We start from the raw sequence: 24,889 nt of genomic DNA, 5'->3' as shown, positions 1-24,889 counted from the left end.
TTCGCAGTGAAAGAGGGTTTTCTAGGTTCGCTGCAATTTAGTCATGTTGGAACAGTCAAGAGCATCGTAGAAACGGGTTGAAATCTGGTGTGGACAAAATCCTATGATGGCTTAAAGTCATACAGTAACTCAATAACTTCAAATAACTTAATTATTAAGGCAGTGTTACACAAAAGGCCTCTAGTGAAATTGAGATGCAAAACATCTTAAAATATGAATACTTTTATGTCAAAATAGAAGACATTGTACAGCATCATTGATTATTTTGAAGATCTTTTTAAGATACAGCATCTTGTGGAGAACAAAAAAGTATGAGCAGTGAGATGTGTTTATATACAGACATTTATAAATGAAATATAACCTCAACATGCCATCCCAGTCCTGATGCCGCACACACACAAACACGCACTCACACTTACATGTTTTTTCTTAATAATAATAATAATAATAATAATAATAATAATAATAATTCACAGTAACAATAGAAAAAACATTTACATCTGTGAACTGGTACCCTTTAATAATACAAACACATTCTATACATACATGTTTTAAGAGATTAGAAGGTTTTTTTTTATCATAACTCTGTTTTACTCTTCTCATTATGTTCATCTGAGGTATTTGTTCTCCAGTCATCCCTCAGCCACTTATTGAAAACAGCAACAGGGTCTATGTTCCAGTGTTTATGGAAGGATATAGGCACCTGGTGAGCTAAGAGGTCCTTGGAGTAGTCCTCTGGGCGTGCCTGAAAGCAAATAAAGCATCCAGTTATGTATATTTCAAAGTAGCCACAGCAACACTGAATGAGCAAAACCTCAATGGAATTATTGATGTAATTATGACCTCCAATAATAAAATGTTAAAGCAGAAAAGCACAAGTATAAATAGTTAAATGATTGATATATAAATTCCTCCTTGCCATATGGTGCCTTGGAAAAACCGTAATGATATTATTTTTGAACATTTTGTTTCATTAAAACCACAAACTTTAATATAATTTATTAGAATTTTATATAATAGACTGTATATAATTAAAGTGGTGAATAATATGCATGGTATGGCATACATACCTATTGCTGCGAGTCTTTTAGAAAATGTCTAAGTCTTGCACATGTAGAGATTCAAATTTATGCCCATGCAAAATATCCCACACTATGTTAGATAGGATGAAGACAGCATGTCTTACTGCTGATATTTTCTGATTCTTATTTCCTAAAATAAAAAAAACTCTTTGCACTTTATAGTTTTGCTGATTTTTTTTGCTGGTTTGTCACATGAAAATCCCGAATAAATTAAAAGATGTTTGTGGATGTAATGTGACGACATTTAAAAACTTTTAGTGAAATGCTCTAGCACCAGATGTTTTAATATTATGGGATTTGCATTAAAGATGCTCACTTTGCAAACTTTATTCATCTCATAAAAGCAACTATCCTTCATCCTTCTTTTATACTTTTATTCAACCATTTATTTATTTTCATCCATTGTAATTACTTGTTTTGTTTTTAGTTTGTTTGTTTGCTTTTTGCTTTTGTAATTTTGCTTTTATCCATCAAACAATATGATTCCATTTAGAATTATTCCGCTTTCTGACCGAATATTCTTTGTACCAATTTCCTTTTAGAACCACTTCAGCTAAGGTTCAAACTGAACTTAGCTCACCCTAACAAGCAACATAACGGTGCAGAGGAGAGTCAGGTCAGGGGAAATTCTCACTTACAAACAACCGTCCGCTCTTTGAGGTCTGCAGCACACAGTTATTGTGCTCATTCTAAAAAGATGTCAGCACTTCTACACAAAGAGCATCATGCGAACTCACCACTTTTTTTCTTTGCCGCCACTGATTCTCACTGCACTGAAATAATAAGGTGATAATCATGCTCACACATAGAGCCGACTATCTGCAGTGAACTCATTCAAATTTTCCCTTATTATGTAAGATTTCCTTTATTTCCTTGCATGACTGATTGTTCCATGATTGACTAAGAACATAGACTGACTAGTACATGTTCTTTCATTCCCCCCCCTTTAACTCTCCTTGTGCATAAAATATTCCAAATACAAGTCTAATATACTTTTCCTCATATCCATACTGCAACATGATATTCAGGTAAAAACATATTACTCAAAACTTTAGAGAGTGTCAGTCCATGTGTAATTAATTAATAAATATGTGTTTCACTAAGTGAATTGAGTTGCTGGAATAAATGAACCTGATATACAAGAAGCACAAGTCAAGGCAAAAATAATCATAATTTTAGAGCATTCTATCAAGATAACATTTCACAAAACATTGTAGCTACAAAAGGAGAGACATTGAAATGAAAATTCTGAATACAACCTGGTGAAATAGTGGACTGTGTGTGATGGGAAGCCCGAGAGCATTGAGGCACATTCCCAGCACCATGTCATCAGGCGCATCGTTGCTGTAGCACTTGCAGCCGCTGTTAAGAAGTCGGACCACAGCCTCCCTGCTGAACACCATGCTGCAGCAACACAGCAGACATTCAGAATAAGGCAAACATACGCCAGCCACTGTGGCAGCAAAGTAAATCAACAGTGTACAGACAGATTACATGCAATACATGCGATCCGTCACTGGCACTACTGCTAAAGTTGTGTAAAAAAAGATTTGAAATGATTTATCCTGAAGAATCATAATCAGATTTATTTGCCAAGGTCGTGTGGGCAAGCAAGTGCTCGCTACATACAGACAGCAAATATATACAAACTAGCGGAAATAAAGGATAAAGGAGCATTACGTGCATCCATTTGCAATCATTTATAAAGAGAGAAGAGGAAGGGTTGTCGTGATAGTGCTGTAATTGGTGTCTTACACTGAAAGATTCTGTGCTGAATTGGTCATTTATGTTGGCTGATTGTCCTGTTTAAAGACCCAAAGATGACGCATTTTACATTCACTGATAGAATCCAACAGATTTGCCTTTAAACCATCTTGTTGTTTGAAACAGTTTATGATGCTTTGGACTCTAATAAGGTCAGCAGAGCCGTTGGAAGAGAAAGAGTTTCACAACATCACAGACGATACAGTAGGGGCAGCTTTTGTGCCCTGGGTGAGCCTCTCCTTCTGCCACCCCATACACAGCCAAACACACATCCCCTCCTCTGATGAAACCCATTTTTCAAAACAAAAGAAAAACCCCCCCACAACCTTCTTACTCTGTAATTTAACCAGAAGCATCGGAAACCAAAACAGATTTCTACTCTAGACTGATTCATTCTATGCAGTCAATGAACTTTTTAGGTTTTTATAAATGGAAGAAAAGGTTTCAGAGGTCTGCAGGTTTTCTTTTGTTCATTAGAGAACTGTTCAGTCTAGTTGTAAGTATTTCATATTTTTAAAAAGTAAGAAATAAATGTAAGTAAACATCTTCAGTGTATATTGGTGGTATATTCAGAGATTTACAAATCAGGGAACTTAATTTAAAGTCTATTCTCTGAGCTACAAGAAGCTGGTGTAAGACCTCTAGTGATGTGCTTTAATTTATTGTTTTAGTGGGAACAGTGCAATTTTGGTGCAGTTTCTGAAAATTGCCCAAGGATAACACAGGCTGATAATGACACACTCCCAAACAAGAGTTAGTGTCTAATGCTCATGGAGACTCGGTGACCCCGACAAACCACTCTTTTCTGGAGTTCTCCAACAGGGAGCTTTGGAGTTTTCTTTTTCTTTTTTTTAACCCATCAAAACCTCCTCTTCAATTTTGTAGTGCCAAGATAAATATAGGGATCCTAGTCAGGCCTGGTGGTCAGCTGTTAAAAGAAAAAGCATCTCTCTGTCACGTCATATTTCCCCAGAAAAAGATTCATGAAAGAAATGATGAATTTCTGAATGGAAATTCTCAGACAGTAAAGTGTGAAAAAAATCATATTTTTTTTGCATTTCTTGGCACCAAAAAATTTTTTTTTTCACATTGAATATTAAGCAAAATTGCGAACTGAGCTGTTACTTGGTATAAATGAGCAAAAGCTACAAATGAAAAAGGAAGAGAAAACCTGTAAGCTACCGGAGAAGTCACTCATCACCCGTGATCTTTTTTTTTTTGTGGGTGACACCTGAATGAGGAAGTGTCACAGCAACAGCGCGGTCCTTAAATAGATTTTTCCTGCACCTCTCACTCTCAAGTTCAAAATTCATCTTGTGTACAAGCTTTTTCAAACGACCCAACGCTGCATCAAAGGCTTTAAAATAGTAAATCTAGGGCATTAAAATCAGAATTTGATCAAATCCATTTCTTTATAAGCCAATTTTTCTTCCATTGATTAGCAATTAGTCCTTCTGAGAGAACCATGGAAACCATCGAATAACTGTCCTGTTACATCATCTGATTAAAACTGTTTATCGACTTTCTTTTGTGGTGATTCACTTCAAAATATTTCATCTACGTAGACAGCAGCCCTGTAAACAAGGTTCTCCTAAGAGCACACTCAAATCAAACCGCAAAGGTTAATCTGTAAATTAAAGATAGCTGGGTTTTTATCGCATGCTTTATAATTCATCTGCTGCTCGTTATTCCCAAAGCATCTGAGCAGTCAAACTTACCCTCCACCTCCTGTGATGTAACTGTAGCCACCTTGGCTCAGTCCATAGCCGTATCTCTCTCCGAGGCACACCGGCGCGGAGCGCTCGTAGCAGCTCAGCAGGACTCGTAGTCGGGGGAGGCTACGAAAAGCACAAGTCAAAGGCATGACACACACTCTCATCACACTTACACGCGTGTGCCTAAATGACTATATAACGCTCCATTTAGAAGCTGGGACAATCTTTCTCCCTCCAGAGTCTTCTGCTTGAAAGGAAACCTAACTGCAGGTGAATCCAGCTGGAGGTGTGATTTTAAATCTTTGACAGGATGTTAAGTGACTTCTGGCGTTTAGGAGTTTTTCTCTTTCACTCTGCAAATCTTTTTAAAGGTAGGACTAAATCTGTGAAAAATAAACATTTACGAGTAAATGTCAGCGACTCTTGGGGGGGGGGGGGATACATCGAAGATATCCCTCACGTGCAAAAGTAAAAGAAAAAACTAAACGTCTAAGTTGAATATTCTTCTTAAAGAAATCTTACCTGATGAGTGTGTCATCATCCACAATAACAAGCCACTTGGTGTCGGGCACAGCGCTGCTCAGGAATCGCTGAAGGATTGCAAATGTTTTCCCACAATGACCTATGAATGGAGACGTACCATCAACAGAGGCCAGCATGACTGAGTCACATATTGACCATGTGCAGAGCTGCGGCTTGCAAAGATAAATGACCCTATTAGGAAAGCAGGGCACAACTGCATTTGTTTAGTTGATTTACAAAATTCACAGAAGTGAGTAACATAATTAATGTCAATTAATCATGTTGACACTGAAGAGTTTAAAAAGCAGGAAGCTACATATGTGAGCAAAAGACTAAAGACCTGATTTCACTGGATGACATGATTTTTATGCATTGATTTATTACAGTCAAACCTTATTGGATGTCAAATATCAGCACAAAGTAATGAATAACTGCTAAGAGGAAGAAAGATGCATAATGTTTTCAAATAAACACGAGTAGTCTGGCATGCATTTCTATTCAGTCTGATATATAAATACATTTAAAAGATCCCATAGCGTTACTTGGTTTTCACTGCACCTGAGCCTTTACGTCTCACCAAGGTGAACCTGTTGCTATTCTGCATCCAACCTGACGGAGAAGAATTTGGTCCCGTTTTCCAACTCTAGATTTTCAAAGTTGTAAATGCAGCGAAAAGTCGTTCTAAACAGTAGGATTAAGGTTAACCTTTCACTGAGAGGGGCTGAATAGATGTGCACAACATTCCAGACCTTTAAATAGAAAAAATACATTAAAAAAAGCATAATTTTCTTTCTATTCATAACTATGTTTTTATATTATTTAAAATTCTAGTAACATGTGTCAAAGTTTGCGACAGTAATTTGACAAAACATGGAAAAAGTTGTTTTTGGAAGATACCATATGACGAAAAATAAATAAATAGAGCAGGAACTTTAACCAGATTCTATAACAGAAACCTTTAGGAATTTAATCAATAGAACTAATGTAAAAAAAAAAAAAAAAGCTTCAGAATATGCACTACTTTTTGTTTGCAGCTTTTGCGTGACAGCCTTGTGCATTGTAAGCATAAACATGCAGCACTTCTGCCTTCTCAAGGACACCGTACAGTACTGTATACTTGGCTCCGGGTGCACACATCAGCTACTCCCCGAGATCAAAAACATGTGAACTCAGGCTTACGCTGTCTTTGCTTCAAAATATTCATATTTGTAAGACCTACTTTGCACTTCAGCCAATGTGATTTCCTAGAGTTAGAGTTTGTATTTTTAAAAACTTCCAGCTAAACTTTGCCAGCAGTAGAAATGTCAACTTACTGATGTGTTAAGAGAAAATAATGAGAGTTTGGCAGGATGGGTCGCAAAGATGAAGTGTTCAGCCTGACACGTTTGACATGACAGGCTAGAAGGAACAAAATACTATGCCATCTCCTGAAAACAAAAACCCATAGTGTGGTTGTGAACAAAATAAAAACCAAGAGCCAAGAGAAATGCACTCGCCAGATTTCAGATGTCTACACAGCAACGGAGGCACAGAAATCCCTGGTGGCATGCATTACTACGAATTCTGAGACCTTGCTGTATTATTTATAGGGAACCTTAGGTATTTTTTGAGTTTTTTCTTTGCTGAATATAAAATGAGAAAGGACACTGACAGAGATATAATCCAAAATCCCACTTTTTAGGGCAGATCTTCTGACAAGGCTGGTAATCCTATTTCAAACAGGAAGTGGTGAGTAATGCTGCCGACACCAGAGAGATGAAATAAATAACTTCTTTTGTACTTTCCATGATCACAAAATTCACACACAGGACGTAACAAAATCTGGTAAATTTAAAGCTTCTCTTAGGCTGTTGCTATATGTTATTTATTTTTTAAGTCATTATGGGGTAAAGAGGGAAAAATGTGCATTATCTTCTTCTGCCACAATTTCAGGATCTTGTCTCATCATTTCTTTTCATGCGCAGACTAGATGTCAAAATACACATTTTGCGGTGAGATTTTGGCTTTTCACCTAACTTAGTATCACTTTGTGACAGCAGGATGATTAGACAGATGGTCTTTAATTAGGTCATTGAAGCAAAATGGAGGTTGTTTCCTTAAAGGGGCAGCATTATGCATTTTTCAGGCACATGGAGACATTTTGTAGCATAATTATGTATTACCTTAGTTGTTCTAAAAATTGTGTATATATTTGACACCACAATTTGACACCTTGAAATTGGCCTCTGTCGCTTTAAGAAGCTCCTACTCTTTCTGGAACTCTGCTTTCAGCACATCACCACAACAATGTTCCTCCATTAGGCCATTTACAAACGTTCTTAGGAGTGTTGGAGCAGGGAAGTAGCTTGTGAGAAAATCCCAGCTCCACTGCTAGGTAGTGCTGTCGCTAGTCTGGAGGAGCTGAGCGGAGCTGCAATCTGCTGGAGATTGCAGCTTCAAGGAGGAGCTTTGTGGAAATAGGCGACACTTTAAGGGAGCAAGTGTTCAGGCATCCCCCAAATAACTGCCATGGGAGATTAAAGGATTTCTCAAATATGCAAGAAAGAATTAAAGCAACACTCCAGGTATGTTTTGATGAGGGAAAAAACACAAGCTCTAAAAAGTTCATTTTACATAATCCTTTAATTTTTCTCGCTAGCACAATTTTGTCTGTTTTCAAACAGTTTTCTTTTGTAAGCTGTAATTTTAAATATTTTAAGGAAACACATGATATACTACAAATACAAATAATTATTCATATTCATATCACACTATTGCATATTTGTTTTCCATCTCCATGGCGTGTGGAAATACATAGCTTTTGCAAAAATAACATTCCAGCTTTGCATTTGATCCCACACCGACCAGCTCAGACTCAAAGCACAATGCGCTACACACAATCTATAAGTGCTCTCCTGTGGTCAGATAATTAGTTTGATTACTCAACAATATATGGCCAACTCCACTACCAAATCAGCCACTTCAAACATTTGGTATTCAGAGATGACTCAGACCTCATTAGAGCAGAACGAACCTATGATTAGGATATCATTACATGGAGTAACCTCACTCTCAGGTCACTGCGGTGACTTTTCTACAGCACTTGGGAAATTTCCCCAAGTGCTGCAGAAACACTCAGGGTCTGACTGAAGTATTCATACAGCTAGAAACTTTTCACATTTTATGATGTAACAGTCACAAATTGTAGAAATATCACTGTTTTAAAATAAAAAATGCAACAGTTGATGTTATTCCTTTTTCTCAGGTTCTGCTGCACTGGATAAAAAAACAACTTGAATCTATTTTCAAGTATTGTTTTAAGCATGGGTTCTGATTGTGTCTACGAAACTTGAATATTCTTTAATCTGATTGACTCCATTAGATTACCGACTGCGTGCTTAGAGTTATCGTCTTGCTGGAAGAAAACTTTCACTAAAGTCTAAAACCTTCTGCAGCTTTTAGCAAGTTTTCACCCAGGACCTCAGTTTATTATAATGTGTCTTCTTATTAACTTTTTACTACAGATATGCAAACTCAAACATTTTGTTTTGGAGTCATCTCATCAGAGCATCTTGTTTGACAAATGTTTGTCATTTCCCCTGGCTTGTGGCAAACAATGAGGAAATGATGATAAATTGCTAACTGCTTTTTGCTCATCTTCTTACAAAAAAGCACAAACATGTTTTTTTTACGCAGACTGATCATATTTAAGATTTTTTTAAGTTCAAACTGCAATCCATCAATTCATTTTCTGCAGCCACTAGGAGATTTGTGCCCGTCTCCAGCTTTTGGGTGCAAATTAAAATCAGAGTTCAAAATCCATCTCATGCACATGTACTCCAGTATATGGAATCTGTTATAAGCTACATTTAACTGACAGTGTTTACTGACAGAAGCTTTGTAAACTGGCTGTTTACCAAACCCCGATTCCTGCCAACACTAGATAGATGCCTCCTGAAAGCAAAAGTCTGGCATGCATTTCAAGTCAATACTGTGAAGGAGACACTATCTTCAGGATGATCCTTGAGAGAGACTTTGCCAGGAATCACATTGAATAAATACTGACATAAATCTTTGGATGAAAAAAGCAAAGCTGCAGCTTTTTGTTGAACAAGATGTCAAACAAGATTTGGTAATGCACTCTCCCTCATTCTGTTTATGAGAAATGAAACGACTTTGTGTTTTCTGGTGTCGGGTGTTTTGCGTTGGTTATTTATGCACATCTCCAGTGTGTGCAAGCTCAAGGTTTAACTAAAAATTATTTAGAAATACAAATAATGCAATTTTGTTTTTGTTTTTTGGGTGAATTTGTCAGTATTTAGCAAACAATTAAGATAGGATAAACCAGGGCTTTCATGGTGTATTTGTAAAATGGATATTCAGTAATCTTTACTTTCACAACAGATCTCTACAAAAGTGATTCATTATACTTTCGAAGCAAATAACCTAAATTGTGTTAAAAATTACATTGTGTAAATTAGTCAACTTTTTTTTAGAATGCAGCAGCATATGTTTAAGTTGCCTTTTTGTTATATAATAATTCCATAGTCAAGTTATGAAAAAACAGTGACCTGCCAGGGTATTTATTCCCCTTGAACTTGCTCACAGTTTGAGACACTACAACCAGTATATAATCCCAGCTACTGTAACCCTTCAGTGAAACGTGGTATGCTGGCTGCATCAAGCTGTGGGGATCATTTTCTTTTCAGAGTTAATGGGCATCTTCCAGGCTAAGGGGGACTACATACTAATAAACATGACACCTTTAGACAAACTATTCAGAAAACATACATACTTGTCCTACTCTCACCCAATTATGCATCAGTTTGCGTTGAACTGAACGCGACATTCAACACGTTCAGTTAGCTGTTTTAAAATGACTAAATGTCCTGGAATATGAATATTTTTGCACAGCAAAGTAAATGATTCCTAATTGAACTTAAAGTGACAGAACGCCTTTAGATCTGTTTGGTGTTGAAAGACCAAAGGTTTAATTTATCACAATATCACGATAATATTGATCTGGCTTTTAAAAAAAATTGTGTTAAGAGAATGAGAGTGTCGCAGTGGCAACTGCTAAGCCTATTTAGCTAGATGATGCTAGATTTTCCATAATACACTCTCTGTTTTATTTTATTTTTTAATCTATCAATTGGCCAGGTTATTTAATGAGTCTGATCACACATTCAGATAAAAGGATAAAAAAAATGCAGCTTTGTGTAATAAACACGAATGATGTTTCATTTGTAATCTTTACTAAGACGATAACGCTACTGTCAAAGAAGAAAGTAGAAAAAAGGTATTTTGAAAATGTGATTACCAAAAGATTAATATAGAAAATACCAAGACATTAGTGTAAAAATATAAATCATTAGTTGCAGCAATTGATTCAATTAGCTGTTGTAATACGGTTTGTTTGAACAGGCCCACATGACATTTTCAGTCCAATTAATGCTTGAAAGCCTTAAAGCCCATCTCTCTTTCTTTTTTTATTCTTTATTTTCAAAGATTTCCTGTCAAGTTGCAGCTGAATGGTATTCCCATTGCATAAACAGATAGTGGAAAATAAATTAAGGATGGTTTTATTTTGATAAAGATCCAAGAGTTGGGTCATTTCGAAAAAAAAAAAAAAGTCTAAAGAACAGAGAGCAGGCTCCTTCCACTCAGATGTGGTCTGGCTATAAACAGCAGCCTATTAGAAATGCATTATATGCTGCAGAGATGCACTCTGCTGGCCCAGGGGACCACGCTGTCACCTCCCTTTTCAGTCCTGTCATATGAGGCTTCAAACTGAGCACTTGTAATGTCATCTCAAAATTAATAACTTCTTTTATTCTGAAAGGCATTAGTGAGGTCAGTATAGGCAGGTTGAATAGATGGATGCTAACTGCAACGACAAACTTTCTTAGTCTAAAAGAGAAAATTTAACCTGCAGGTTATGTTTCGCATATTAGATGCAAGATTTTATCATTTTACACCTCAATGCAAGTGACAGCTGAGAAAGGTTTTGAAGCATTAAAGGAAAACTGACTTTGACAGCAAATGTGAGGGGAAAAAAAACTAAATAAAAATCTAACTACAGGATATAAAATCTACTATTTTCTTAGTCTTAGAAAATCAAAGCATTTCTTTTTTCATTCAGTATTTTTCTGGCTGTTGCTGAGGACAGAGGCTATATTTCACATACCGACTAACTGCAATGAATGTTTATGTATACGTTCTTTTTCGCTGCCGTGTTCCCGTTTTAAAGGAGCAAGAAAAAGGATGCAACAAGGACTCGCAGTGTGAAATTTCATGATATAAAACCTGCACAATATTTCTCGTCACAGTTAAGCATGTGTGGCATTACTGGTAGAGCAGATGCCCCATATACAGAGGCTATTACTCCTTGAAACAGCTGTCTGGGGTTTGATGACAGACCTTTGCTGCATGTCTTCATTCTTTCTCTCTTTGCCCATTTCCTGTCTGATTACTGTGAATAAATGCTACTGGTACCACAAAAAAAATCCTTTTGCAAAGTGCTTTCCAGTTACTTTCAGTATACCACTTCAATATGAATGAGTGTAAACCTGTGATTTAAGTATGAGTAATTTAATGAAACATAAAACGCCTTGGGTGTAAATAATAACTTACAGAACAAAGCTGTAACTTATTATAGCTTACAACTGTTGCAGCCCTATTGACTGCCTTTATAAACAAGCAGAAGCAACTTGGAGAAATATTTTCTTGCAGCATGGTGCATTGTTTGGAAGAGAAGTCAAACATTCTTACTCAAAATAGGAATGACAAATAAAAGTAAAGAAAATGATAGTTTTTATAATTTTCAGGTGATCCTCAGCAGCACTTTACTGAGTTTCTGCCAATTAATCACTCAGATGTATAGACTAAGCTGTTTCTTACACACATATTTGTGTTGTTTGGAATCCAATCTAAAATCACTCTGTAATTCCAACGGATTGGTTGTTCTCTAAGATGTAAAATTGATTTTAAGTTTTAATACAATGCTCTGACAGCAGCTCTATTGTCTGGCATTTTACCAAACCAGTCGATGATGGGATGTGGACTGCTGCCAGCACCAAGTTGTTGCTTTCCAAAAAAAAAAAACTGGCATGCCTTAGAAGACAGATAATAGATGAGACACTTTCTACTGCTTGATCTTTTACAGAGACTTGGCCCAACACTGACTTCCAAAAATACTGACACCATATACTGGCAGGAAGGATGTGTGGATTTTTCTTGAGAAGAACATCAAACTTAGAGGGGGAATGAATACAAAGTTTTGGTATTAAAGGCAATATAATGCACAAACATACAGAAAACTCAAGCTGATTTTTCCTTTTCTTTTTTGTGGTTAAAGTGCAGTTAGATCAGTGTTTCTTAACCTTTTCTGGCCCAGCACCTCCCCAGCCTTTATCCAGGTCCCTCACCATCCCCCACCAAAGAATTTGCAGGCTACTTTGCACTGACCATTATTTTATCATTAATATTACTATCACTATTGTAGATGTTTTGATTTTAATGCTTGTTTCTGTATTTATCATCAAAAATAATTTCCCAGAGAACAAAAAAGTCATGGGAATAGAAATTATTTTCACAGGCGTCTACGAAAAATGCAATGAACATTCAAGTTAAAATCAGTAGGCCTAACAGCAGCCAGAGTGGAAACAATATTCTTATTTTGTGCCATTTTCTAGTTCTTAAATATTGCACAAAATGACCAGATAAAAGATGTACAACATGCCAGTTTAAACTTTGAACTATTTGCAAAACGACTGAGCTCTGCAACATTAAAACATGGATAGAACTGTAACTACATTAATCATAACTCTTCTTCTCTTCAGTGTTTGTCAGTTTCTGGTGGTGCAGCTCTGTGCTGCCTTCAGGAGAATGGGACATCAGAGTATCATCCATAAAACTTCACCCACATGGCATTTATTGTGCAAACCAGAGTTTTCAGTGGAAAAACAAAAGTACCAGRTCCTTTTAATGCCATACAAATATGAGACAGAAACATGGATTATATCTTTATATAGACCTGACTATTGCTTTATAGATTAATAGTTTTACTGGACATAAATTACAAAGAACAAATCTGGTTCTTAATCAAATCCTAATGAGTCAAATTGAAAGTGTCATGGAGTCATCAGCCTCATGACATTAACACTGACATGAAAAATAATATTGAAGAAATAAATATATCAATTCTAATTAAAAACATAAATAAGTGATCAGTTCTTTACTGTTATGGTCTGTAAGATATATTTATTCTCAGTACTAGATGTGGTCTCAACAAACCCATGGCATTTCAACAATATTATTTTACCTTTTATGTGGAAATAGTATCTGTTTATTCTTGCCATACAGTCTCTGTATTAATTATTGCTCGAAAGGTTTTTTCACTGTTCAGCGTCGGATTCTGTTTTTATGCCATAATTCACATCTAGTTCGTCGCTCCGTTTTATGTCCCGCTTCTCCTGAGTTTTGCACAATGTGGGAATCATTTTTTTGTTGTTGTTTTTTTAAGCCCCTAAGGTGCAGGGCGGTCGGGAAGCGTATCGATGGGGAAAAGGCAGACTGACATAAACCTTTTAAAACAACGGAAACAATTTCTGCATTTTGGTTATTGAAATTTAAAAGTGTTGTGTTGTTCTATCACCCCGGTTTCATACCGGACCACTTACAGCACCGGTGTTAACGCTATAAAATGAACGCTGTCTATCATGAGCGTTCATGGAGAAAGAAACCCATGGAGGGATTTCTTTATTTCTTTATTTACATGGGTTCATTTTTCAGAGGGATACACAGTGAGGGTATCGTGTTTTTAGTTACCAGTAACAGGAGAACGGAGCTGCGCCAAGAAGCTAACAAACACTGAATAGAAGAAGAGCTGCCATCAATACTTGCAGCCAAGCATGGTTTAATGTCACACAAAACAGTTTTACTGAGTTGCTCAAAGTCTAAACTGACATTGTTGTGCATTTATGGTGTAAAGTTTACCTTCGACCAAACGCCCCCCTAAGGCATCCCAGCGCCCCCCCTTTTGTAAAAATGACCGCCAGCGCCCCCTGCAGTCCTCTGAACGCCCCCTGGGGGGCGGTACCGCCCACGTTGAGAACCGCCAAGTTAGAAGAAGGCACTTTCAATTACAAATATGCAAACAGGGAAAAAAGAGACATGTTTTACTTTTAAATGAATCCAAGGATCTGTCATAAGGAAGAAGATATGAAAAATGCAATTAGAAATATTTATGTCGTCACCAACATGTTGAGTTAAGGGGTTTAAATAAAAATAAATCAGAGCTATTAAGAGATGCTGCACCTTCATATCACTAAGTTTCAGTACTGCAAGCCCACATTTACCAACAAGGGGCCAGTGGTAACCAACCTCCGTTAGTCTGTAAAAACAGGTGGCAAAGCAAGTACTTGTTAGGGGGCTAAGCTGCCTGAAGAAAGCAGCAGAGGCATGAAAGGACTAGACTTTTTTAGTGCAACCTTTACCCACTCAATTGAAGGCTGAAAATGTCTACAGCCATTGCACATCCCATTAAGTTGCAACATGAATCACAGGTCCATAGAGCAATTCTTGTGCCAACGGCAATCTCACTGTAGAGTAAGTTTGGCTCCAGCCTCCAGCAAGAACAGAGGCAGAGAGCCTGTGCTGGTTTTATGTGAGAATTCAAAATATCACCTATTACACAACAAATTAGAGAATGCTCTCTTGATCTGCTTTAATTTAATGTTGAAAAGAATTTCTAAATTTGATAATGTTTGGGCAGACTTGTGACTAAAATATGTGAGGTGTCAAGTCAAAATGGCTCAATGGCAGAGACAGGGAAAAAAATAGACCTTCCTGACAAGTTCATTCAGAAATGACGTGACTCGCACTCCAAATCTTGCCTGGGGGTGAAGCTTATATAAAGGTTTACACAAGGAAAGGCTGACTCTGCTATATTAAAATACTAATTAGCATATCAATAAATGTATTCAGCTAGAAATGAGGGCAAAAAAAGAGAGAAGATATTCACCATTTTGTCCTCCATTCCATCCATATAACCATCCATCAGTATAAGATGCATCACAGGGACACTTGCTGTGTCCCAAGGCCTCCTTCTTCCTGTCAGTCATCTATAAGGCATTCCCAGAGGGAGCCTCCTTTGGGCTTTGTTGCCAGGTGCAGCTTGAGGTTGCTAACAACTAAGCAAATGTTTTCCTCTGGGTTTATTTTTGTTCTTAGGAAAGTTGAATTACAATTTCCTCATCTAAAATCTTCCAAGATAAAAAAAATAAATTTGAGTTCATGTAATAATTAATGGATTGTTCATCTTTACTGTTGGAGTTAAAAATGTGTTATTTTTCACCTTTATGCTACCCTTAGGATTGTATGGTTTTTACAGGATGTGAGGTATCTTGTAAGGTAATTTGTACTATTTCATTATCAAATAAGAGAAGTGATTCAGTGACATCTGTTAAGAGTCAAAGGGCTGACATGTGCTGGGTGAAAACAATCACATTTCCATACAAATTAACAAAACTTTTCCTCTTCTAATACAGAAACAAAACTGCAGTTATGAAGAACCAAGTGAAACACTTCAGACGTGTAAAAATATCTGTGAAAAATAGCAGATGATAATTTAACAACTTGTTTCAGCTCGCGTTTCATCTCGGTGTTATTGTTCACAGCTGCCAGAAAGACCCTCCCAATATTCAAAAGTAAAAAGGACACACAGACGCATTTATCATCACCTCGCAGTTTTCCTCCGAAATAGTTTTTTAAAAACATGAAAAAATAGGTGGAAATCTATCTACAAAAAGGTCACACTGAACCAAAAAATGCTAGTGTAATAGCCTATTATTTTTTCATTTTCAGAGGTAACATAAACACAATTTTAGAAACAATCTGTGGAGAAATTCCCCGCTGACACTTCATTTACTTCCAATTTTCCTCCAATATTCGGTCTGAATTACATTCCCTTCACAAGGACTGTGTAACTTTCAGCCTCAGTTTGCCGGATCATTTTTCATTTACCAATGTGTGCAGTGCAGCTGACAGCGTCAGCCAAGGCCACTAACTGCATCTACTGTGGAGAGGCTGAGGGTGTTGAGGCTTGAAAAAGGAGGACTCACCTCTCTCAGTGTTTGGCACTCCTAAATTAATGGTTGGTATGGAAGGCTCGGCGTGGTCGCTGTAGTACTCTAAAAATAAGGCATCCTTTTCCCAAGTCTTCTTTATTACTGGAACTAGAGAAAAGGGCAGGAAAAATCAATACAATATTCACAAAGTTTATAAAACAAGCAGGTCTTTGGTCTCTGAGGGGTAAACACAATTTATTTTGCAGCTGATCTAATTATTATTTCATATAAAATGAAAGCACAGACGTAGAGGTATCCTATCTTTCTGTCTGGTGTTGGTGAAATGTTTACTTATTGACTGAAAAACCTAACCCGATCAGAAAAATCTCATTTGGAAACAATGCAGAGATACGATGCTGTTAGATTTAATATTTGTTTTCTTTATTTGGTAAAACTTTAAATCTATTCATTACAGCTGAAACAGGTTTTTTAGCCTCCTTGTCTGACATAAAATAAGGCTAAATTTGACCTATTTTAGTTTAGCCAGGATTATAAAATCTCAGTATATTTCATAAATACTCAAATAATGCAAGACTGAATTTTTAGAGTCAAAAGTTTATACAAATATACATAACCTTTCAGATTATGTGACTTGAGCCAAACAGTTTGATTATTCTTCCAAAAGCTTCTCACAATAGTTTGCTGGAATTTTGTATCATTCCTGCAGACAGATCTGGGGTAACCAAGTTGGGTTTGAACACTTTTCTCAGGAAATGATATCAACGCTTTGTGAAAGATACTCCAAACCTTTGACTTAGTTGTATTTAAGCTACTTAACACCTAATTTGGTGGTATGTTTTGGGTCATTATTCATTTGTGCCAAACTTTTAACTGATGTCTTGTGGTGTTGCTTCATTATCGCCACATAATGTTTTTAAATTCTTAAAACGTTAAAAGATGGTGGCATGTAGGTGGTGGGTTGCCAGTTCAAACCCCCTCTCCGTCCGTTTCAGTCGTTTTCCTTGGGCAAGACATTTCACATATCTTGCCTACTGGTGGTGGTTAGAGGAGCCAGTGACGCAGGCGCATGGCAGTCTTGCTTCTGTAAACTGGCTCAGAGCAGCTGTGGCTACAATGTAGCTCACCACCTTCAGCGTGTGAATGACTGAAGGTGCTTTGGGGTCCCTTCAGGTAAGCGTTAGACTGAATGAAATTCATGGAAATATTGACTTTTTAAAATCTAGCTGCAGAAAAAAATTGTTTCTTTCCAAATGAACATCTCACATTTACTCCTTTAACGAATGCCAGCTGGCATATGTACACAAAAATCACTTTCAAAATGTGTCTATTCAATTGCCAAAAAAATAAAAAATAAATACTTTCTCAGTAAATGAGACAATAGAGAAGAATTCTACTTCGCCTTTTAATAACAAAAAGTTGTTGTGTTTACTCTCATATAATACACTTATTATATGAGAGTATAATAAGAATATTTCACTCTCATATAAGAATAAGAATAATAGCCCAGTAAAAGTAGCATTACTCTACTTCTACTGGGCTAGATATTTCAGAAATACAGAATATGGAAAATAGTAATAACCACCAAAGCTTATCTGTCAGAGCTAGATCTTTTTTTTAAGGAGCCTTTATTATCTGATCCAGGTATCATCAAGCATCTCCAGTCTAGCCAGCTTTATTACTTTTTGCAGCTGTGTGATGCCACACACACGTTACAAATAGGATGTTTACTGTTGTTGCAACAGTCATTCTCTAAATGTGCTATAAAAGCATATCATTGCATCCGGCAGGGAAAAGGATTAGGCTTTTTTTAATTTTTTTAAACCAAGTGAGATATTGAATGAAACACAAAACATGTCCATGTTGCTCACTTTATAATTCTGAACTAATCTGTGTTATTAGTAACCTGATCATTTCCGTTCTGCCAATGTCTTAACGTAATATTAACAGCTTGGAAGAGGAAGCAGTAATTAAAAGTAATTAATGAAATTACATTTCAGGCACTCCTTTTAAATATAACACACAATTTGTCCGATCCCTCTATAATTAATTTGCCATTTGCTCTATTGACTTAACCTACTCCATTTTCATCAGGTTAAAATAGCAGCAGAGCTACTGTGAGAAGCTTAATGGTGGCCAGACTGTGCCAATAAGAGTTACTGTTGGATGAGTGTGCTTTTCCAGCATGAAACACGGCATTAAGTACTTCCAGGGTGAAACACAGCATTAAGTATTTCACACGTTTTTTTTTTTGTTTTTTTTTACTTCAGTACAAATAAATCCTTTCAGACATGATGGTAGAGTAATTTAGTGAAGGATTTTAGTATAATAAGAGAAGGCACTCATACAGTTTCACATGTCAGGGGTAAAACAAATCCATTACCCAAAACAGCAGGGCATGAATGTGAAATATTTACATGAAAATTAAGTGGCTTTTTTCTCAGAGCGAGAGCGTGACTCACCTCGTTCACTGTGAAACTTTCTGCAGGTTTTCACTGCAACAAATATGTCTTCTTTTTTAACAGGCTCCTCCTTGTGAAGAAAAAAAAGAGATCAAAGTTGAGTGGAAAATATGATGCATGGGTGCTAAAACAAACTTATCGTTGTGTCTATAATGTGGGACATAAAACATGATTTATTTCAGCTTTAAGGTGATCTTAAATGTCCAAGCAATCAGTGTAAATTTAATTCAATACATTTAAATTGGCAATTTGTAATATGGATTGGTTAAGTTGCCTTATGAAATAAACAGCTGCTGGTACACATGAAGACATTTTTTTAAGAATACATTGGTCAGAAAAAAATGAATTTTTTTTCTTCTTTAAATTACTTATTAAGAAGGTAGAAATTAGCAACGAAAGCAGTTAAAAGTGCAGATAAAACAGTCCACGTCAATAACTGTGGATATTTTTGATATTTTTCAGGTTGTGAAATGTTATGTGGAAAAAATATTGCTCCCAAGACTTTCTTCACACAGGGTTAGAACAGTATGACGACATTAAAAACCAAAATTAAAATGAATGTGGATGGACATTTCAGGCTTTTGGAGGGGGTGCTCCGGGGTGCAACAAGAGTTCAGGAGCCCCCCCAACTGTTTTGAACATCCAAAAAAGTTTTGCACTGAGATCAGTGGTTCGGTACACCGAGGCCCCTGATGTGGTGAGGAGTAGCCTGTTAGCAGCAGCAGAAGATTATTCATGACATCCGACCCACGCGCAGTTGAAAGAATTTGAAGTGGTGCTCTCCATGCTAGCCTGATGCCAAAGCTGCAATCTCATCACAACTAAATCATGCTGGCTGTGCTCCAAGTAAATTACCGTATTGGCGACATGGTTGCTATGGGCATCGAGTCCTGCTGCGGTTAGCCGCAAACAAAGCTCAAATCTCACGGTGTGAACTATTACTGAGGTTGGAGGTGAGCACACATCACATATTCTGAGAAATTATGTACATTTTAAGGTAAGCCTGGCGCAGATGTGGTGGGAGGGCCGATTCTGAAAGCGTAGCGGCATCTTGTTTTTCCTCTCACTCAAATTATTTTTGTATGTTCCAATTCGGCTGGTTCGAACAGATGTAGACGTCCTGGAGATGGTGAGGTAATTTTAATCAAAGTGTAAAGCATAAGATAATATTTCAACAAAGTCCTGTTCTGCGTTTGTGTCTGTGTTGCAGTCAGGGCTTTTTAAATTAGTTTTATTAATGGATAGAGAGAGAGAGAAGCTTAGGGCTAAAAAATAACAAGAGGATATTTATCCTAAAGAAACGTTGCTACAAGATGTCAAGTAACATGAACGCAGCTAAAAGTTGCTTAGCAAATTTTAGGGGTACTACATGCCTAAGAAAATCATGTAATTAGAAGTCTGGAGCAAAAACTGAAAATAAAACAAACAGAAATATTAATGATGATGCTAATACTTTAAAAAGTAAAAGAACTTGACATCAACAAAATAATGTTTCACTTGTACAAGGCCAGGCATGGTTGTGCAGAAATCGAACTACAAACATGTGTAATACTACTTGTTTTGATATTGATCAGATGACAAGTAAACATAGAAGGTATTGGTATCGCTGATAATGATATTTTTTATTATTTAAGTCTGATATATCATCAAATTTCTTACTTTCAGGTCTGACTTTTATCTAAAAGTGTTTTTACTTTTAAAAACGCAGCTATGTTAAAAATGTATAACCTGCATTGTAATCTCCATCTTAAATCTAATTTTAAACCAAACCCAGTCTGCCCATAATGCAGTAATTTATTGCCGACCTATTTTCTCTCAGATATACAGGAGAATCTAAAAAAGATTACCACTCACTTAATTATTCTTTGCTGATCTTAAGTTCAGGACTTTCAGACAAAATATTTTTTTAAAATCTTCCAAGATAACAGCACTAAGAGAAAAAGTGAAGATTCGTAGACCGAATTCCTTTTATTCTTAATCTGTTGTTTTCTGCTCACTCTGTTTTGCCTGCCAAGACCTCATTGGAATATTAGATAGAAGGGCCTGAAAACCATGAATGTATAATGGGAAACCTACCACCAGCCGGTCCTGAAATGTCAGGCATACTGAGAAAAAGCATACAGGACCTGATGAGTTACTGCCAAAAACAAAAAGGATGCGTTGCACAGACCCCTGAAAGTTGCCCTTCATCTTGGAAAATCTGCCTCTCGAGAATCTGGACATTTTTGCTGACAGTGAAGCCAGATGCCATTCTCAATGTACTTGGCAATTTACCATGCAACTATTTTATAAAAAAGGCTGAAAATACCACGTCACCTTCTGTTTCCAAGAGAAACTTCTCCCTGAATAGTTATTAAATTCATGACCTCTACTGTTTTATGTCAAAGATAGTGCTGTGGTGGTGTTTTCTGTTACAAGACACAAACTTTATGAGGACCGTGATGTCTTTAAATAGGATGTGTTACGGCAAACAAACCAGATTCAAACTAAAGTTGCACTGGTTGTATGTGTGTGTGTCATTTGAATGCTAAAGATAGTGATTTCTGTTTCAGTCAAAAGTGTCTTAGAGAGAATGAAGAAAAAATGAATAAGGACACCTTCCACTGCTGTTCTGGCAACCCAAATATATCTCCACTCATCAGTCAATAAATCCAGAGACACAAACACATCCACCAAGCAAAACTTCAACTTCTTCCCAACATTACTGATATTTTTATGAGGGTTGTCAGGAATTACTCCACCAATTGTGTAAAGTGGTTTTCCTCTGGAGCTAAAAACTGATCTGTCCTCTGTGATCTGTCCATGCATGAGTACATGTACTCATGTACTCATGCATGTCCATCATGCAGTCATTCCACAGCAGGGATTGAAGGGACCAATCCCCGTGCTAAAGGGAAGCCACTTGCCTTACATCTGGTGGAATTTGTAGACCTTGCTATGGATTAGCAAGTGCCTTACTCACAAGTTTTCCTTGGTGGACACTAAAATCACCACCTTTAATGTGGGAATTTTATGTAAAATTGTCTTTTTTGTTGCTGTTGCTTTAAAGTGGGAATTCATCTCTTCTACATTGTGTCTTGTGTCTCATCTTCCTCTCTACTGGGTTTAAACCGGGCCAGTTTGCTGGCCAGTCAAGCAAAATGATACCAGAAGGCAGCATGAAGTGCTGGTTGATCGCTGTGTGAATCTCAGAAACGTGGATTCTGCGTCTCCGCACCTTTGCTCCGGTTGCAGGGATCCCGATTACTGACTAAATGCAAAATGCTATTTTCATCTTAATCAAGAACTTTGGACCACCGAGTTACGGTCCAAGTCTTTTCCTCTTTAGCCCAGAAAAGATGTTTCTAACATTGAGGAGGATCTTTAATCACTGGTTCAAGCCGAAGTCAGCATCTCCTAAATGGATTTTGGTGCGTAATCTTCTCAAGGCTACAGTTCTTAATGTTGTTTAGTACCATTTTTCTAACAGTTTTTTTTGCTTCCCTCAGTTTTACATTTACATCCTTAGACACAGAACTTTATAAATAGCCAGCCACTTAAATAGTGACCTTTTGTGCCTGATGCTTCTTGTGTAGGGTGTCAATTAATAGTCAAGTCAGTTGTCAGGTCAGAATTCTGCCCTTTAATTTATGTGCTTCAAATTCTTTTTATTATTCTTCTTATGTATTACTCTGCTTTTCTAAAGGTGTATTCACACCAGGAAAGTCCTTTGGTCTGCTTGTTTGGTCGAATTCAAAATAGAACATTTTACTTTGTTTGGTGCGGTTTACATTCAAATTTTGCATTTTAGCAAGCAGACTACAATTTGTAAACAAAGCCACACAGGTGACAATCATTGAATAGATGATTATTGTAATAAATTACAAAAATAAATCCACTTTTGTATTATATTTTAGTTTACTGAGATGCACTTGTATGATACCTATGAGTTGTGACTATAACGCTATAGAGCTTTTCTACATTTCCAAATAAAAGCAGTGGCATTTTATAAGCCAAAGCATCAGATGCGTAGGACCACAATGATAGAAATGATTTAGTTAAGCCATTGCATCTTCCATTGTCACAGAACACAGATCTTCCAAACACAAGCAAGTTACCATGTGGACCATCTTTGCAAAAAAGATTACTGTAAAAAATACAGATTGGATATAAATAAAGCATAGATGGTGATTTTTGTTTAATCAGAATAGCACCAAATGTAGAAAATTTCATATTTTAAGTGCTTAAAGATAAATAAATGCTAAAATAAGAATACTTGTTAGGCAAGCATAAGAGATGGGGAAATTGAAGCCTCTTTCAATTGTCTCTCATTGTGCAAAATTGACATTTTAATTAAAACTTTTTTTAAGTCCTGTAATCTAAATAATGAAGATAAGCTACAGTGCAGTTCGGCAGGCTTATTATAATAAAATTAATTGATAACAGAAAGCGTAAACTTGAAAAGATTTAGATTAAAGAAAATAAAAGGGAAGGAACTGCCAGGAAAAAAATATGAGCGGAAGTTGCTTAGCAACAGGGGGTGACTTCAATCTTGGCACAAAACTAAATTTAATTTAGTACGACAAAATCCAAGACTTTTTCCTTATAATGCCATATAAAAGCAAGGTTGAATCAATCCAATGTCCACCAGTAACAAACAGTACCCTACTCTTGATGTTTGGTGGTAATTTAATTTTTTATTTTTATTTTTTATTTTTTTAGATCTTAGGACAGTTGAACAGAACAGATACTCACACACAGTGGAGGCTCTTTTCTTAGAGTGGTTGCACAATACTGAGCATTAGGAGAGCCCTCTGGCTCCGTGCACAATTCAGGGACAGCAGTGAGATGGGGGCCGTTCCCACCATCCCAGATGTACAAAGCAATCTGAGAAGAGAAAAAAAAATTATTAAGGTTAATGACCTAAATCAATTATACATTAAAAACAACAACATGACATTCAGTACTGTTTTATAACTAAATTGTATTCACACCAAAATCAAACTCAACAAATGTACAGAGTAAAAATAAATATCAGAAAGGTTGACAGAAGGACACAAGGGAAAAAAAAGAGGCTGAAAATGTTGGTAAAAATAATCTGTGACCCTATTAAAAGAAAAAACGAAAAAAAGCAGAACGCTACTAAGTTTTTAAGATGACTAAAATAAAACTGGATTGTCCAAAAGTAACCAGTCAGCTCTAAAGGCTGTAATGTTAGTGCACAAAAAACTCTGATTGAAGTATCATCACATCAAGATCTAGATAATGTTCAATTTCCAAAAGCTCTGATGGTTTAATTCATCTTTCTTTTATTAGCTCAGCTTGTAAATTAATTATAGTAGGTTCTTAAATCTTGTAGAAAATTATGCAAATCATCTCAGAAAGCTTTTATTGGCCAGCATTTTTCTTCTTTGTATTCATTACCATTTTGTGTTATGATGATTTTTGAACCTTTTTCCCATTTCTCTTAATTTATTTGGTTGTTTTTTTTTATTATGTCTCTTTCAATTTATACCTCTAAAAAAACTATACAACCATTCACAGTCCTTGAACAGTAATCGCATTTTGTCACATTACTTTCACAATCTTAGTTAGTCAGCACCAGGTAGTGTAGAACTGTGAAATGGAAAGGAAAAAGCCTACATGGTTTCAATAATAATAATAATAATAATAATAATAATAATAATAATAAACAATCCTAAAAGTGTAGCACTCATTTGTATTTGGTCTCCTTTACTTTGACGCCTAAATTAAATCCAGTGGTACCGACTGGATTTAATTTACTTCAAACTTCAGAAGTACGAAGCATGTACAGCCTTATCCCCTATGGTGTAGCAAACGTGGCAGTAACATGTTTTCACAGCATATACAGGAAAGCCGGTGAGAGTTAAAGGCAAGAAGGTTGAAGCCAAACGCAGGACAATCCTGGGCGAAACAAACTGTTGGAGGCTGTAAATAATTTCAGACTGTGACAGACGTTCACCTTCCATCAGGACAACGACCCAGAACAAACGTCCAGAGTGTCGGAGTGACTCAGACTTAAATCGAATGAGAATTTTTGGAAAGAAATGAAAACTGATTCATGCATGCTCGCTCCCCATTCAATCTGACAGAGATGAGCTATTTTGAAAAGATGAATGAGCAAGAAAAAAACATAATTACAAGCCTCAATGACAGTAAGTAATGCAGTTGCATGTCTCAGACATAAAATAAGCCCATATGCAATTTCTAAACAAAAATAGTACTTAATACCTTCCATATATACTCTCTCTCTCTCTCTCTCTCTCTCTCTATATATA

The 24,889-nt window shown here is 36.5% G+C and overlaps 1 protein-coding gene across 2 annotated transcripts in view; it reads right to left on the bottom strand.

The window, feature by feature from the left end:
- Positions 1-206: 206 nt before the first annotated feature.
- b3glcta (beta 3-glucosyltransferase a) overlaps positions 207-24,889 on the bottom strand; it is an 89,380-nt gene continuing 64,697 nt past the window's right edge. For both annotated transcript variants that reach the window (XM_008426260.2, XM_017308173.1), the window contains exons 9-15: positions 23,346-23,477; positions 18,612-18,681; positions 16,186-16,299; positions 5,084-5,183; positions 4,565-4,684; positions 2,342-2,486; positions 207-745 (exon numbers count right to left, since the gene is read on the bottom strand). In XM_008426260.2, coding sequence (XP_008424482.1) covers positions 578-745; positions 2,342-2,486; positions 4,565-4,684; positions 5,084-5,183; positions 16,186-16,299; positions 18,612-18,681; positions 23,346-23,477 — 849 coding nt within the window. In that variant the 3' untranslated portion in view covers positions 207-577. The remainder of the gene's footprint in view (positions 746-2,341; positions 2,487-4,564; positions 4,685-5,083; positions 5,184-16,185; positions 16,300-18,611; positions 18,682-23,345; positions 23,478-24,889) is intronic.

This window comes from Poecilia reticulata, linkage group LG13 (genome assembly GCF_000633615.1).
Source record: "Poecilia reticulata strain Guanapo linkage group LG13, Guppy_female_1.0+MT, whole genome shotgun sequence".
Lineage (NCBI taxonomy): Eukaryota > Metazoa > Chordata > Actinopteri > Cyprinodontiformes > Poeciliidae > Poecilia > Poecilia reticulata.
The sequence above is the reverse complement of the archived record's forward strand: the minus strand, read 5'-3'. Positions and strand labels throughout refer to the sequence as shown.